The sequence below is a fragment of the Camelus bactrianus genome, chromosome 8, assembly GCF_048773025.1.
Source record: "Camelus bactrianus isolate YW-2024 breed Bactrian camel chromosome 8, ASM4877302v1, whole genome shotgun sequence".
In the NCBI taxonomy this organism is placed as follows: domain Eukaryota; kingdom Metazoa; phylum Chordata; class Mammalia; order Artiodactyla; family Camelidae; genus Camelus; species Camelus bactrianus.
Window position 1 is genome coordinate 1,218,591 of NC_133546.1, and position 17,179 is coordinate 1,235,769.

A 17,179-nucleotide genomic window follows, 5' to 3' on the forward strand; every position below is an offset into this window, starting at 1 on the left:
CCATGGAGCCTCTCCCCACAATGGTCAGCCCTTGTGGTGGGCGTGAGGCCGGCATCCATCCACCCCGACTCCAGGAAGGGTGTGTGACCCCGGCGTGGCCAGGGAGCATATCCCGTCCCTCTGGCCCGTGACTGGTCCAAGGGTGGACGAGTGACCTAAGAAGGTCTGCTGAAAATAACTCCTGGGACTTCCACCCACTGTGTTGCCAGCACGGCAGATGAGAAAGCCCGGAGTGCCGCGTCCCACCGGTGGGGAGGGGCTGCCTGAGAAGGAGGGGAAGCAGATGAGGCAGGGGCTGGGGTCTCGGTGACTCGGGCGGGCCTTGAAGGCCCCTGAGCCAGAAGCTGGGACACGCAGCCAACAGTCAGCACGCTCTCTTCTCTACGTGGATTATCTTTCAGTTGTGATGCAGGCGCTTGCAACCCAAAGGAAATGACTCCCTCCCGCCTCCCCGGCCTGGGCCTGGCCACAGAGCCCATCAAAGGGCCTACCGACTGGGGGCGGGGGCGTCAGAAGCGCAGACTCCTGCCCCCGCCCCCCCCACCCCGTGCAGATGCTGCATTTTAACGAGGTTGCCAGGTGACCCCAGCACACACCAAGGTCTCAAAGCCTCTGCTTTGCGGGGGGGGGGGGAATGGAGGAGGTTAACGGGTGAATGTAATGCTTAACAAATGAACAGATGGGCCAAAGGCTGTGTTGACGGGTCCAACAGAAGCTTCAGAAACACGCACCTCCTTCAGCCGGGCCTCAGCACTAGCCCCAGGGAGCTCATCCACGGACCGGGCCCGGTGTGCCCAGGAGGCCGCTTTTTCCCAGTGACCCGAGAGGGTGTGTGGGACACCCTTTTGAGACAAGCTGCCGGAGAATAATCTCGGGTAACACGGGACCCACTTACAGCCCTCTGCCAAGTGCAGGAGGAGAGGCCGTGTGCACAGCGGGGCGCAGCAGGGCGCGGCATGCCCACCAGCACAGGTGCCAGAAGTCTCTCCGGATTGTCAGTTCACAGGGAATTGTATGTTACTTTCACTGGTTGTTAATATTTCCTACTATAAGCATGTGTCATCTTTGCACCCCGGCAGGGCTGATGCTCAGGTTCTCACCACGCAGCCCACGTCGGGAGCGACAAGAGAGCTGAGTTTTTGCAGAGGCTGTGCTTCCGGCCACGGCCTCGACAAAGGGCTGCCTGGGCCTCTGCGCTTCCCCTGTCGGAGACGATGCCTGGGTACCTCATCAGTCATCACTTAATCAGTCATGAACTTCGCTGCAAGTGATGTGCCCTTGGAAAAGATGAAGGAATGAAAACCGGAAAGGAGAAAAAAATGTCCAAAAATAACACTGCAAAAAAGCAAATAAAGCAGAAATCGTTCCAAAGAAGGATCAGAAACATTCCCACCAATTGTAACAGCCTTCCACTCTCCATCCACGACAGAGCACCTACAATACACTTCTTAGTCATTAAAATCACGTTATCTTGGAATCTCCCCAGTTCTCAGTTTTCTCAAATTATCTCCCAAGTCACACGAGCCTTTCCCGCAGGCTCGTCGATGTCCCAGCCGTCTGGTCGGAAACAGATGTTGTTTTAAGCTCTTCTCTCCCAGGACTGCCTTCAGTGCCTCTGTTCAAAGAGGGGCGCTTCCCAAAGGAGCAGCAACATGACCGTGGAGAACCCAGACGTGGCGGGAGACTGGCTTCCTTCTGGCTGAGACTGAACGTCCACAGCAAGGACGTGAGTCGTGCAGAACGGGGAGGGGTGCCCGAGACCCACACTGGCAGCTGTGTCAAGATTCCTCTGGTTGCTCCTGGAGAGATTCAGCCAAGAACTTGCGTCTTTTCCGTATCTCCCTGTACAATATCTGATCTCTCATTTCCTTGCTTTCGAGACATTATTTCTGGTCACTGTTAATTCTACTCTCAGTTGTTGACTCGCCCACAGCCAGTTCCGAATATTTTTAAGTCTTCCCACTGTTTCACAGCCATGAATAGACCCACACAAACACAGTAACTGATCTTTGTCAAAGGAGCAAAGATGCTTCAATGGCATAAGGATAATCTTTTCAACAAGTGGTGCTGGAACAACAGGACATCCACATGCAAAACCAAAAAAGGAATCTAGACACGGACGTCACATGAGGAATAGCTGTGGCACGAGCAGATCCCATGCAAATTCTTTATTTTTTCTTTTACATTTTCTCATATTCTTTCCTCATTCAGACTTGCTGTCGATGTAACTTTTAGCCAGTTTCATCAGCTTGGAGAAAAAAGTTCAAGGTGGAGGGAAGAACTTCTCCAGCAAGATTACCTCCCAATTCCACTCTCAAAGCTCAGGGTAACCCATGGAGGAAGAAGGTATAAAAAGCATATTTTTGCAAAGCAATAACCTGCTGGGGGCACGAAGACCTCCATGTGAGGCTCTGGTAGTGGCAGCAGCAGCCAGCTGCCCGTCTTCCCTGAAAGGGGTCCCAACTCTGGGTGACAAAGGGGACCTTGGTTGGGCAATAGCGTCTTAGATACAGCACCAAAAGCACGGGCGACAAAAAAAGACAACGTGGCTCCATCAGAACTAAGCCCTGTGACTCAAAGGGCATCGCGAGCGAAAGGTAATCCACAGATCGGGACAAAATACTCGCAGGTCCCATGGCTGAGAGGGACCTGCGTCTAGAACGTAGACAGAAGTCCACCAGCTGCGTAACGAAGAGGCAAACGGCCACACGACAAGACGTGCACAGGCTTTGAGCAGACGCGTCTCCAAAGATGACGCGCAGAGGACCAGCGAGCACAGGAAAAGGCTCCGGGCGCCCTCAGTCGTCAGGGAGACGCAGGCACCGCCACAGCGCACCGCCACGGCGCACCCACTGGGACGACCGCCGTCCGAACGGGGAAGGTGGCAAGTGCCGGCAAGGACATGGAGGAATCAGCGCCTCACACGTCGCCAGTGAGGCTGCAAGACGGAACGTCCGTTTCGGAAAACAGTTTGTCAGCCCGAAGAATGTTCAACGCAGAGTCACCGTGTGACCCTGCAGTGCTACCCAGGGGGCGTGAGAGCGTGTGTGCTCACGGAGCCCTGCACGGGAAGGCGCGCAGCGGCCGATTCCTGCTCTGAGGAGTGGGGCCACCCAGACGTCCGTCAGCCGATGGAGAGGTGACTCACACGTGGCCCGTGCGCACGACGAACATCACGGAGGCACAGGAAGGGATGAGGCCCTGACACACACCGCTACCCGGGCGGTCCTGGTAAACATCGCCCTAAGTGGAAGAAGCCAGTCGCCAACGTCCGCACGCTGTCAGACCCCACGTGTCTGAAACGACAGAGCAAGCCCGTCTACGGGGACTGAGGCCGATTCCTGGTTCCCGGGGCTGGGCTGTCCGCGGGGAATGGCCGCTAGTGACCATGGGCTTTGGGGTTAAATGAGGTCATGGAGTGATGACCGTGCTCTAACTCTGAGACTCTGTGGAAACTTCTGAACTGTCCGCTTCAAATGGGTGAGTTAGTATTGTTAAAACGGCCGCACTGCCCAAGGCAGTCTGCAGGTCTAATGTGGCCCCTACCAAACTACCCGGGATAGTTTTCACAGAACTAGAACAAATAACCCTAAAATTTATATGGAATCACAAAAGACCCAGAATTGCTAAAGAAATACTGAAAAAAAAAAAGAATGAAGCTGGAGGAATAACCCTCCCAGACTCCAGACGACACGACAGAGCTGCCGTCACCAAGACAGCCCGGCACTGGTACGGAAACAGACACATGGACCAGTGGAGCAGAACAGAGGGCCCGGAAACGAACCCACAAACTTCTCGTCAATTACTCTTTGACAAAGGAGGCAGGAGTATGCAATGGAGTAAAGACAGTGGATCCTATTCAGTAGAGCTCTTTTGAGAATACAGAGTGCGGAGTGTGGGTGTGCAGGGGTGGCTGAGAGGCAGCGAGGGTGGGGGCGGCCAGCCTGGGGCCACCAGGGGCCGTGGAAGGGACCTGGGCCTTATGAGATGACCTGGGAAACCACTGGAGAGCTCTGCTCAGAGAGGTGGCTTTGCTTCCTAAGGATCAACGTTAAGGAAGCTGCAGTGGGAGGAAGGACGGAGGCAGAAGCACAGGCAGGGAGACCCCGGAATCTGCAGTAGTGACACAGGCGAGCTTGGTGCCGCGGTGGGGAGTGGGCGGCGGGGACACATGTCGGTGCAGAACCTCAGGATGTCCTGGAGGGCTGAGCAGAGGGTGTGAAGGGGAAGGTGGCACTGAGGGAGACCAGTATTTTTGTTGCCTTGGTCTGATACCCAAATGCCTTCAAGAAACTTAGTGCTTTGTTTTACATAAACTTATAATGACCAGAAGGAACTTAAAGATGTCCAAAACCTTGTGGATAACAGTTAACACATGTTGGAAGCAGGACTCAAATTCTCACATAAACAAAAATCACCAGAGAAGTCGCTTCCAGGGCAGAGGCCCCAAAGGGAGTTTTCAATGTTCTGATCGAGGGCGAAACCAGGAACACGCACTTTAATAAGGGCTGCAGGTCTGGTGACGCAAGACGTCTGTGTGGTTTTAACCGGCAGCCCAGTGCCCTGGGGGAGGCAAAGGGACCAGCCAGCAAAGGCAGCCCTGCCCCAGGGCGTGAGTGTCAAGCTGGGCACAGGGCACAGCTCACAACCAGTCCCCGCAAAAGGCGGGCACGTCTGTGGGCAGCACGAACACACACTCACCCACACGTGGGTGTGAGGCCACGCAAATGGCGAGCGAGAACAGAGAAGCTAGCCAGTGAGACCTAACACAGGGCCATCGCACAGCAAAGCCCGATCATATTCGCTATTGTCCTAAAGCCAGACACAGCCCAGTCAGTCCCTGGCCCGCCGAGTCTCCAGCATCCCCGCACAGCCAGGGAGGGCGGAGCAGAGGGACCAGCATCCCGCAGCGGCGCGGACGAGAGAGGCGGCAGCAGGTCCAAGTCCAGGCGGGGCTGTCAGGAGGGGTCTGTCCCTCCGTGTGATCTGTCCCCTCCTGAACTGGATCCACAGACTGAGGCCGGAGAGCCACAGAGAGATGGTGCTTGGGTCCCAGCACAGCCAGGAGCACCAGGGCTCACCCGGGATGGTCACCTGAGCAAAATGGTGACCACCTCACCATCCTGTCATGACACGGACCTGAGGGTGCATTTCTTCTAACATTTACACCCAGCCCTACTGATAAACCGTGGCACATAATTTACAAACTTATGCACCAATGATCAACGTGCAAATTAACAAGTTTAGGTAAATGCTTGCCCTCTTTTCACACGCCTGGGGCAAGACAGGTGGGTGCAGAGTGACTCACTCTTCTTGTCTTCAGTTATCTAGGTAAGTAGTTCAAGAAAATATTATCTTCTTCCATGTCTTAGTACACAGAACTTGAACATGATTTGAATATTCTGTGTTTTGATGCAGATACTTCATTAAATATGTAACTTAGATGAGATCTTTTTAAGCGACTTCCGCCGCTGCTGTTTCTGAAAGGCAGCAGCCTGGTGTACCCGGGTTTCAGCCAGCCATGCAGCTCTCAGGCAAACACAGAGGCCCACATCCGCCGGTGCCAGTGCTCACCCGAGACAGAGCGTAGGATGCAGGCAAGTTAGAGGAGAGATGAGAACCATAAGGACGAGCAAAGGTAAGGGAAAAGGCTGCATCTTCTTAAAAACACGAGGGTACTTTTCAGATAAAAGCAATTAACACACGCTTCTTTGCACATGGACACTTGGGCACACGCAAACCACACCACTCCCAGGACTGGACGAAAATCCTTAGCAAATGGATTAACATTTTCTAAACTCACCGGCCGCACAGTCAAGTCCGGCAGGTCATTATAACCGGGCACGTGTGATGCTGGCCCAGTGTGGACGGCGAGGATGACGAGACGGCCGTCGGCGGACCGCCCTCCCGCCGCCCTCACGGGTAGAGGCAGGAGTTCTGGTTTAGGTTTAACTGTGCGAGTCTTTTCCAAAGAGACCCTCCGTCGTCTATGAGCCGTCCTCAGCTCTGACTTAGTCTCTGACCCACCCGACGCTCCAGAGCGCTCTGTTCTCTCAGCTTCTGCTCCTACGTCTGACAGCAAGAGACTCGGCATTCAGCTCATGCCGTCAACCAGACCGCGACGGGAGGTGGCTGTGACCTTCACCGCGACCGGCAGGCCTTCCTCGGCCCCAACCCACAGTCTCTAGCACCTGAATTCCCCAAAGCGGGTGTCTGGTAGGCCTCGTAGTGAACACACACGCACGCACACACAGACACACACGCGCACGCGCGCACACACACACGAGATTCACAGGAAATGTCTTCTTTTATTTGCAAAGCCCAGGCCTGACCTCGCACGGGAACGGGTGGAAGCTAACCCACTCCCGTTTACCGACCGGACACAGATGCCCCCAGCTGGCTCGGGCTTCCGTGGACAGGCTCCGACTCCCGCGAGGTCGGTCTCATCCCCACCCCTGCAAAGACGAGATGCTGACGGGCACTTAGAGAGGTGGGCTGGGCCGGCAGGGGCGCGTGCGGGGACCCAGCTCAGCCCTGCTCCCTGACCACCCTCCGCGCTTCCCGGAGGCCCGGGGGCTCCAAGCAGCAGCAAGGGTGACTCGTGTTAGGATAAAGGCTGCCCTGGCCTCCGGCACTGGGGGAAGGGAGGTGGGCCCAGAGCAGCTCTGTTCACTGTGCTCAGTGCATGCACCCTCCCCCGCCGCCCCGGCCACCACCGCCTCCCCTTGTCCCCTGCGCGCCCTCCCACGTAGCCAAGAGGCCACGGCCTGGTGTGCAGGGCGCGGACCGGAGACTCTGCTGCTTCCGCAAGCCTCACACCTGCGGCCAGGCCACCTGCCCGAGGCTGCTTCTGCCCGATGTCGCCCCCATCACGTCCCTTCTGGAGCCAGCCTCCCTCCCTGGAGGACAGCGCACCCGGGGGAACGGGCAGCACCGCCCAGAGCTCGCAGTAGGTGCGTTCCCGGCGAGGCGGGCTTCCCCACCCGCCGTCAGCAGGAGAGACAGACGCCCCGGCAAACCCGGACCAACCGCCACACGAGGTCCGCGGCTCCAGAAGTGGACACGTGTCGGGCCCGCAGCGGGGCAGCAGGGCGTCTGGAACCACGGATGTCGGCTACACCCCCGGCTCGGCCACTTCGAGATTCTGAAAAGTGTGCTCGTCCACAGGACGGGAAGGGCTCGGCTCTGCTGTGCACGGGAACACTCGGCCCCCTGCCCGGTGCGCTGCAAGCCTCCTGTAAACCCTGTAAACCGCAGCTACGGTTCTACAGAGGCCACGGCTTAGCATCAGGCCTCGTTAATTCCACGACGGATTAAACCTCATGTATCCTGAGAGAATAAAGCAAGGCGAATGCCCCTGAGTTTTCACACAGTGAGCGTACGAAGGCCTGTGTGCGTCCACGGCTGGTGTGTGTCTTCAACCAGCTTGGCTGTAATCTGCTTGCTTCCATTGCTGTTTGTCTGTTGAAATGTTGCATCTCGATTCTTTAACCAGAGTCTGAATACTGAAACCCCCCTTTTATAACTAGGAAACTTGGATAAATTGTCACGTACATTTTTAGATAAATCAATATTTGTAAATAATACACTTCGACAGTTCACATTTAAAAGGAGCTATTTGATCTATTTCAATATTTTAACCTTTTCAAATGACCAGCACTTCATAAGCTAAGAATCTAGCTGGTATCTTGATGTTTTGTGGTGCAACAGAAAGGGGCCTGGGGAAGTAGTGTTTTAAACTTAGACATGAAGAAAGAAAACAGACTGTGTTATTTGCTCCCAGGGGATGCAATTTACCAAGATTTAAAGCAGAATCAAAAGATAATCATCATTTGGCAGTAACTCTAATATGTGCAATAAAACAAAAATTATCAACCTTGAATAAAGCAGGAAGATGTTTCCACCAAGGGGGCCCATGAGACTGTGGTGCATCCGAGACACAGAACATCCTTGGACGTAAACCAGAGCCGTTTTTAATGGCTTAGGGAGGAAGGAGTATTTTTCTCCCAAGTGGGAGGAGGGTCTCAGACTCGGCAAAACTGGGGCCTCTGTGTCCTCCAGCTCACATGCAAAACTGAAAACGACAGCAGATGAAAAGATCACTAAAACCAGGGGCTCACACGTCAGAGCCAGCAGAGCAGCCTGTGTACAGCCTGGTCTGTGGCTGGACGCGCTGCCCTGGAGCTCAGGGCGCTCGCCTCTGCAGGGCTTTGAGGGGTCACCTCCCTGGCCCGAGCCCAGCTTTCGGAAGAGCCACAGGCAGAGAGCGAAAGCCGACAGCCCCCTCGCCAACCTCGGGCCTGCACTAAATAACGAGACAAGTCCCCTCTCTGCCTCTGGGAAGCCACGTGCCCACCTGAAGCCACAGGTGCCCCCCGGCCAGGCCGGCCCACGCCCCAGCGGGGACAGTGCGCTGAGCGGGGTGGGGAGGAGACGCCGCAGCCATGCCGGACCGTGGGCTCCTGAGGCCAAGCGGATGAAGGTTCCCCAGCACCAAGGCTGCTGTCAGCAAGGGCACTCCCGGGGGGGCGCTTCAAAGGGACAGTCAGAGCTGCATTCGCAGAGGCAGCCATCAGGACGTGCGGCAGGACACGAAGAAAAGCCACGCTGCGCCCCCTCCCCAGAGCTGGCCAGAGACGCCCATGCGGGACCCACGCTGCGCGCCGTTAGCACTGCCTTGTCCCCGCAAAGCGCCGTGGGCCCCGGCGCACTGGGGCATCCACACGGGGCAGGAAGCCCCCACTCCGCCAAGAAGCCATTTGTTAAAATGAACTATGAGAAGCAGAGCACCCTCGGTTCCCTCCTGCTCGAGAAGATCGGCAGAGGCCGCCCCGCCCTGGGCAGGCCCCACGCTGCCGAGGGTCCCCTCAGTCCTGCCAGGAGAGCCTGCCGCAGGGTGGGGGACCCTCCTTCACCCGAAGTCAGCTAATCTAAATGGCACCCTGTCACCCTCGTCTACAAAACACCGCCACAGAATCACCTGTGTCTGACCAGGAGCCTGGGCACCAGGGCCTGGCCCCGCAGACACGAGGTCACCCCCATGCTGGCCTCCGGGAGCTGCTGGGTGGGACGTAACACGGCTCGTGAGGAGCGAGCAGAAGAAACAGGCTGCACAGGGCCTCTGTCCCGTCTCCAGAGGTGACAGACACCTCACTGGAATGCCGCCAGCCTCCACTCAACCCTCTGCCCCAGGGGTTTGGGGTGCCCGTCCGGGCTCTGCATGCGGGATCAGTCACAAGGGCAGGTCTAAACGTGCAAAACAGTGTGGGGGGGTACGGCTCAGTGGTGGGGCCCCTGCTCAACACACGCCAAGGTCCAGGGTTCAATCCCCAGACCCTCCATTAAATGTATAAATAAATAGCAAAGTCTGGCCAGATTAATGAAGGAAACAAAGTGTAAAACAGAGGCAGGAGAGGACGGATGAGGGGGGCTGGGCGTATGCGCAGAGGCAGGGCGTCGGGGGTCAGCCTGGAGGGGGCCTCTGTGCACCGCGAGCTGGGGTCTAAGGAGCCCCGGGGTGACCGAGAATTGAGGATAGTTAAAAAGCAAGGTGCGCCCGTCCAGGAGCAGGGAGAGGACGTGAGCATGCGGGCAAGGCGGGACCAGGTCTGCTCTGGGAAGAGCCCGAGGACGGGGCAGGAATTCTCGTGGAGGAAACGAGACAGGAGGCGGGAGAGGCCATCAGGCCGGATGACGCGGCTGTAAAGAGCGTCCGGACCCGGTGTTCGGCAGCAGGCCCCTGTGGGAAACACCCCTTCTGTCCCCACCCCAGCTTTCCTGGCCCCGTCCGCTCGGTGTGGTAAAGGGCTTGAACTAAAGGTCTGACTGCTGCCCACTCTGGGCGCGGTGCACGCGCCTTTTAACAGGGGCCCCATGTGTGCTGCTGGGCACACACAGTGACACCGGGACCCCCGCGTCCCAGTGGAGCTGGAGCAGCACCGCGGGTGGAGGAGCCGCCCTCTCTCTGCTGGACGTAGAGCAGCCGCGAGCCTGGCTCGGGTGGCTCAGGCGGATTCCCGTCCTCGCCTCGGGGTCCCGCACGTGTCCCCTGGGCCGAGCCGCAACGCTTCCCTCCCCCACGAACTGGCGGAAAGGACCGCGCCGGCCCCACGGGCCTGATGTGAGGGTCACGGAGGACGGGGCAGCCGTGCACCCCTGGGGGGAGCACACGCAGCTGGGACCAAGCACGGGAAACACCAGCGCCTCTGGTCTTTATCGCTGCCCTCCCAGCTGGCAGAACAACCACACTCTCTTCTTTAACACTCCGGTTCAAAGCAAATCAGGTAGAAACCTGGACAGTAATGTGCCACAGGGGAAGAGTATTCATTTAACAAACGTGTATAAATTAATTTCATGCAATTAAAAACCAATGTCACAAAACTTCTTCCCTGATAAAATTTTGTAATTGATTTTTGTAACTTCTATGAATAGAATGAAAAAATTGAACACAATAATTGAACCGTCATTCAAGACCATAGAGAAATAAACTGACTCAATTATAAACTGATAGAAACAACGGAGCGATGCGTTCGTAAGGAAAAGGCAGTCTCAGGTTTTGCTCATTCAGTGAGTATCCAGTCTCATAATGACGGTGATGCTTTCTCTGGTTCATGAACCAGCAGAAGCACGCTTTATTTATATTTATACTGGATTTCAGTCAACAGAAGTCCAACAGGAAACCGTCAGGACACTCAGATCACTGTTTCGCTTATCCGTGTCTGTTTGTTTTTGGCTTCACTGAGTTTGTTTTAGACAAAACGGCAACGGCATCGTGAAAGTGTCCACGGGACACGGTAAGCAAACCCGCGTTCACTGAGTGCCTGTCGCAGGTAGATTTTCAGACTCAGAGTACTTTGTTTTCCTTTGTAAGAAGGTCACTTCTTAGAACTACTGTCACTCGTGGGGAGGGTGCAGCTCAAATGGTAGAGCGCAGGCTTAGCGTGCTTGAGGTCCTGTCCCAAATAAGTAAATCTAACTACCTCCCAAAGAACTTTAAAAAAAAAAAAACCGCCATCGCTTTATGCTCTCGAGCGTATTTGCGCACATCCGCGTGGCATCCTGCACCACGCACAGCAATCATGTTCTCCGTGTCTGGTAACATAAGTAATATTATGTTATTTTAGTACAAACGCTGGGGCTTGGGGTTCATACTGTGAACTGATGTGAAGACACACCAGGAAAAACAAAAGCAACACAGGCTCAGTTCGGTTTCTTCTATGAAGAAATGACAAAGAGCACCCAAAACAAGGCAAATTTTTAAAAACACAGAATCACAAACAAAGCACAAATTATTTATCTTCTGTTAAATAAATGCGCCTACTTCTGCCAAAGAAGAGTATCTTTTAAAACATGTAAAATAAATACAAAGGGAGCTCCCTCGACACTGAAATCTCCGCGGCCGCGTGAAACCTGAGTGTTCGCCGTTACAGCACCAGACTTAATAAAGCAAGTTCTGCGTGTAACATCTTAAAATGCCAACCAGGTCCAGCCTTCTTCGGACCCTCAGAAAGAGCAAGTGTCTGGACACCACAGAGACAAGACCTGGGCGTCCCGCGCCTCGCGTCTGCGAACCAGCGTGGTGCCGTCTTTCTGTGTTCTCCTCGCTCAGGCGGATCTGAATCAAACTACAGTGGAGGGTACCTTGTGTAAACTGGAATTTCCTGAAACGCTATTTTCAGTCCCACTAAATACTGAAAGTCCACACTGCTTTTATTAGTTAATTAGAACTGACAGGTCACTTAAGGCCTAAAAACCTGGTAACAGTAAGAGACGGGTGAAACACGAACGCACTTGTTCTATGAGATCACACGGAACGAACTCTATCAAATCCTGAATAGCTTCCTACTGACAATTAAATTTGCTTTTTTTTTTTTAAAAAGCACATTTCCAGTGACATTTTTACGATAATTTTGTATTTCTTTCTCAAATTAAATGTAGGCCCCACCACATGGATTCTCCCATGGGAAGATCGCAAGGTCCACCTGAAAATCTGAAACAGTCGGCGTCTGAATCAATTCCCCACGCACTACGGCGCAGAGGCAAACAAATGAGTTTTGGAAATGCGGTGACAAGATGGAACAAAACTAACCCCGTTTCTAAAGATCAGGAGAGAGGCACTCAGGTTAACATCTTCACGCAATTGCAAAACGTATCCGTTATGGTCTCCTCGAGGAAGCAAACGCTACAGATCCCATACTGCGGGTCACGTTCCTGCTGCGTGAGCACGTGAGTCAGACCCTCGGGTTTTGCTGTTTCTCGTCTCAGCCCCAGGGGAGGCAGCCCAGAAAGCAGAGGCATGGTTTGGGGCGGCACCAAGGAGAAGGGGCAGGTAGGACCCTGGGGTGGGAGCAGTGACAAGGCGCGTGGCGGGGTCGGAGCCCCGTGCGGAGGGGCTTGGGCCCCCCCGCCCTCCCGCTGCACCTGCGGGGGGCCACGCCTCACGGGGCATCTAAGTGGCCCCCCCACAGTCTGCCCTGGGGCTTCCAGGGAGCCGGTAAGGTACCCAGAGCAGGGCACTTCCATCAGGAGCCGTCGTGAGGGCAGTGATGGGGAGGACAGTGACGAGGCAATCGGGCGACTCGTCGACACCGGAACGGTGGCAAACTGTTGGGACTTGTATTAAACATGCGCTTGGAAAGAAAACCCACCAGCACCGGCAGCAAAGACCTGAGGGGGCAGGTTTTCCCTCGAGGCCAGTCCTAGAAACGTCTGCGCCGGGCCTGAGCTCCCCTCGGCCAAACGCCTAAGCCTGGAAGGACCGCCACGTGCCAGTGAGAACTGACGGAAAGCTGCACTCGAAAAGGCCGCGGACGCGCCGTGCAGGTAGCGGGGAGCGTGAGCCAGCGCTGCAGGAAGCATCGGCTTCCATGAACGGGGTGAAAGCCACTCGCCCGACCGGCAGCGACCCATCTCCCGTCCACACGAGGTGGCGACTGCCCGCGTAAAAGGCAGCAGTTCTGTCCGACACTGGCGTGTTGCAAATGCAACCCATAGGTTCACGGATTTCGAACCAAATTAGCAAGTGCTGTGACGTCCCCGAAATCACGTCAAAAGCAAAGACTTCCTGCCAAGCACCCCCCTCTGTATCTAACACTGCAGTCTGCTCGGCGTCTGCAGAGGGACCTCTCAAATTACCTAGCGAGTTTAATAGAATACCCAAATTTGAACTATATTTTGGTGGTCAAGCCACAGAATTACTCGCATGGCTCCTTGGTAACCAGGGAAAAAGATGTGCTTCGCCCGTAACTTCCACAAGCCCCTCCAGGTCTGTGAACTCCATCACACGAGGCCCCTTTTTACCTGAATTCTTACTGGTTTTGTTCTGTCGACTTTTAACTTGTTCAGTCCAAAGTGTGGGGTAACGCGATGCAATATCTAATAAAGCAAAATAAAACAAAAATTATTGTAATTCATCGTGAAAGCTAAGTAAAGATTTCACCTCTCAAGTAAAGAATTCAGCAGGCATTCTGAAAGTCAAAACACTCAACATAATAAATATATACAGTACATTTTAAAAGAAACAGGAAAATGATTATGTGTGTGAGACAAAAGGAAATGACAGTACACAGTACAAAAGTTTTTAGCATCTATTTTTCTTCCTTTCTTCATCTAAAAGTGTAAATAAAAGTGATATAAACCAGACAGGCTCCACTGGGAAGAAACAGGTTTTGGCCAAAAGCCCAAAGTCCAGGAAGATATCCCTGCTCGGTGAAGATGTCGTTCCTTTAATGTGCGGGGTGTGCGCTCGGCTGCAGGATTCTATACGAAGTGCAACGTGTAAAATGTAACTTTGCCTTAAATGTTCTAGGAGCACATTTATTTCGGTAATATTGTTTAACAAATACGGTTGAATATTCACGGTGTGGGTCATACACCACGTGCCCCAGAGCCAAGCGGAGGCAGACTGGCTGGGTAGGACACGCCTCTGTCATCTGCCACGTTATGACCTCCGTGTTCCGCCAGTGGAGTGGTGTTCCGAGGACTCCGTGAGCCCACGTAACCGAGTGCGTGGCATTTGGTGCCGCACACAAGTCAGTTGTTGTCACTATCATTTGCAAACCACAGTGTAAGCCTACCTTTCTATCTTTGATTTATTAGGTGTGTTCCTCACACTTTGTCTTCAAACCCCGATCCCTTTGGACCTGAGAACGTGTGAGACAGGGGCCAACACCCACGACGATGTATCAAAGCTGAGTCACCCCTGTCATGAGCACAGGGTTCCGCGGGACTTAGAAGCATCTTTACACGTGTGCCCTCGTGAAGCTGGCCTCACGCGCCAAGCGCTGGTGACCACACGACGCAGGGTGAGCAGGGAAATGGCATGTTTTGGTGCCCTTTTCCTTTCTGTATTTTTTCACTGAAGTATAGTCAGCTTACAACGTTGTGTCAAAATCTGGTGCCCAGCACAGTGCTTCAGTCACCCATGAACACACACATACTCATTTTCATGTTCTTTTTCACCATAAGTAACTACAAGATACTGAGTACAGTTCCCTGCGCTCTACAGTAGAAACTTGCTGTTTATCTATTTTATATACAGTAGTTAGTATAGTATCTGCAAATCCTGAACTCCCAATCTATCCCTTCCCACCCCCTTCCCCTTGTACCCTTTTGAAATATCTATTTCATATCATTCAACTGATAAAATTTCAACTCAGAGACTTAGACTTAAAGAAAGGCCCTTTTCTCCCCTGAGTTTTCTGTTGCTCTTTTTCCCCTCTTCTTACTTTTGACTTAAAGAAAAGCACCGTGCCCACACTCTCCACGCCGTCAGGAGAGACGGGGGCTCCAGAAAGCTGGGAAGGGCCGAAAGCAGCCTGTCCTGCACACAGTCCTGGCGAGGTGCCCCGCCCGCGCCCGGCCCCGCTCCCCCCCCCGCCGACCGTGACCCCAGCCCGCCCCTCCCCAGGCTCACCTTCCTCGTCTCCCTGCGGCTGAGTGTCCAGCACGGGGGCTGAGGCATCATCTGAATTCAGAACGGAAAAGATTTGCAAGGAGACTACAATCACGAGAGTAAGCCGAGTAAGTGCACGCTCGGAGGACGCGCAGGGCCGCAGCGGCCCGCAGACCAGCCCGCCGCCCCCCACTGCACGGCCCGGGAGCGGCGGCCTCAAAACGCCGCCCCAGTGAGGGGGTCGGGGGGACAGCCCAGGGGTGGGGCACGCGCACTAGGCCCTGGGTTCAAGCCCCGGTGCCTCTACTTAAATAAATTAAATCAAATCAAATCAAATGCTGCTGCTCAGGGCTCCCAACAAATCCCATGGGGGAGTGTCAGTGGTGGTGCAACCCGTCGGGGCCGACAGGGCTGGTGTGGGGGGAGGAGCAGTAAAGTGGACCTGGGGGAGGGCGGGGGCAGGAGCCCCCGGTCTCCCCAGTGGAAGGCGCCCTGGGGGTGTCTGACCTCCGGCCTCCTGCGCCCACGTCCGCAGGAGAGGACACGTGAGAGGGCGGGGACAGGGACAAAGGCGTCAGAGGACAGAGGAGGGGTGTGGACGCTAGAACCCTGCGCCACGTCCCGTGTTCCACCGCATCGTCTTCAATTAGCTGAAAGCCCCCTTTGGCTCCCTGTAAAGGAGCCCGCGGAGGGTCTGGCACCGGGCCCCACGGGGACGTGGTTACGAGGCCCGCTGTAAAGCCCCCAGGACCCCCCTAGCGTTTTCACCCAGGCTTACTCATTCTGTTACATAATAATTTCAGGATCAGAACACAATAAACGGGCAGGAATAAGGGGCAGCTATGTTTAACCTCATCAGCTGTGCCCCATTCCCGCCCCCACCCCCAGCCAGCGGAGGAATAAAAATGAAGTTTCCCGTATGCTCTTTCCAGGGGAAAGCCGAAAAAAAGTTTTTAAAAATCTTTAACATTTAACCATCTCTCGAAAAAAGCTTCCCATCTGTCAAAACACTGACAAAATGTAGCATCGTTTCTTTGCAGTGCTCAAGGCTAACAATGATGCTAAGAGCGCTTCTCTGTGGATTATTGTGTACCCTTCTTCCAAGAATGAAAATGGGGAACATATTTAACATATTTGAAGCAGAACAGACTGAGAAAAAGTCTTTGCATATTTAAAAGTCCCCTGGAATGACAGCCACCAAGCACATGATTGATGCTGTACATTTTTGCTGAGGCTTGAACGGGTCACTACTAGGGGGCCACCAGCCCGACCGCTGGGGCCCCGCCAGCCTGAGTTCTCAGCAGAGCTCACCCTGGCGAGAGGCGAGCGGGCGTCCTAGAGGGCAGGTGAGGAGCGACCGCCCCCATGCCCCTACCCGCCATCCCTGGTTCCTGCCTCTGGCCCTCCGCCCGCAGGACCCCTCACCCCGCCTGTGCTCCGGCCCCTTGAGTGCGGGTCCCCGCGTGACAAGCCTGCCGACACCTGCAGAGCTCAGCCTCCAGAAAGCGACGGGGCGTGGAGAGCTCGCCCCTCCCTCCCCCGAGGGCTCGTCCCGCCCATAAGCGGCTTTGTTACTTTAGTTCAGGCAGTTCCTCTGCTGTGCGTGTCTGTGGACCAGGGGCTCAGTAGGAGGAATGTGGTCTTTCCTTAAATCCATGTCTGAGCCCACGTGCCAATTCACCAGGGACTTAAAAAAAAATTTACAGCAGATTTGACACGTATCAGCACGAACAGGACCAGGATGCCCCCCATCCCCTGCTCGGTTTCTAATCACGAACATCGCATGTCCTCTCCTCTGAGGGTGCCAGTGCGCCCAGCCCGCATCTCAGAGACTCTGATCCCAGCGTTCTGTGCAATGAATGCATTACCTTCAAACGCAAACGGTCTCCCAGCCTGGGTCTGACCCCTCACCTGCAGGATGGGCCCTTGTCCCTGGCCAGGAGGCTCTCTGTTCCACATTACACCTGTCCCCACTCTCACGCCCCCCTCTCTACAACACCCCCTCCTCCACGAGCCCTCCCTGAGTGCCGTCCACACTGGTCAGCATTTACCCTCCCCGAGTGCCGTCCACGCTGGCCGGCATTTACTCGGGGGCCAATATATGCCGGTCCCGTGGATTTATCTTAAAGTTACAGACTCTACAATCTTTTCAGGGAAGGGACGGTGCCCACCGTAGTTTCAATACACACTTAAGAGAGCGGGGTTGGATAAAACTCGGGTCTATTCGACTGTACGTCACTTTTCCTTATTACTGATCTACATACGACAGCCCGCACCAGAAAAAAG

At 54.7% G+C, this 17,179-nt stretch overlaps 1 protein-coding gene across 2 annotated transcripts in view; it reads right to left on the minus strand.

The window, feature by feature from the left end:
- Nucleotides 1-17,179, minus strand: part of SMOC2 (SPARC related modular calcium binding 2) — a 142,844-nt gene that overhangs the window by 55,474 nt on the left and 70,191 nt on the right. The window contains exons 6-7 of one of the 2 annotated variants that reach the window (XM_074367953.1): nt 14,915-14,998; nt 13,300-13,374 (exon numbers count right to left, since the gene is read on the minus strand). In XM_074367953.1, the coding sequence (XP_074224054.1) occupies nt 13,300-13,374; nt 14,915-14,998 (159 nt within the window). The remainder of the gene's footprint in view (nt 1-13,299; nt 13,375-14,914; nt 14,999-17,179) is intronic. The other variant, XM_074367954.1, reaches the window with a different exon arrangement.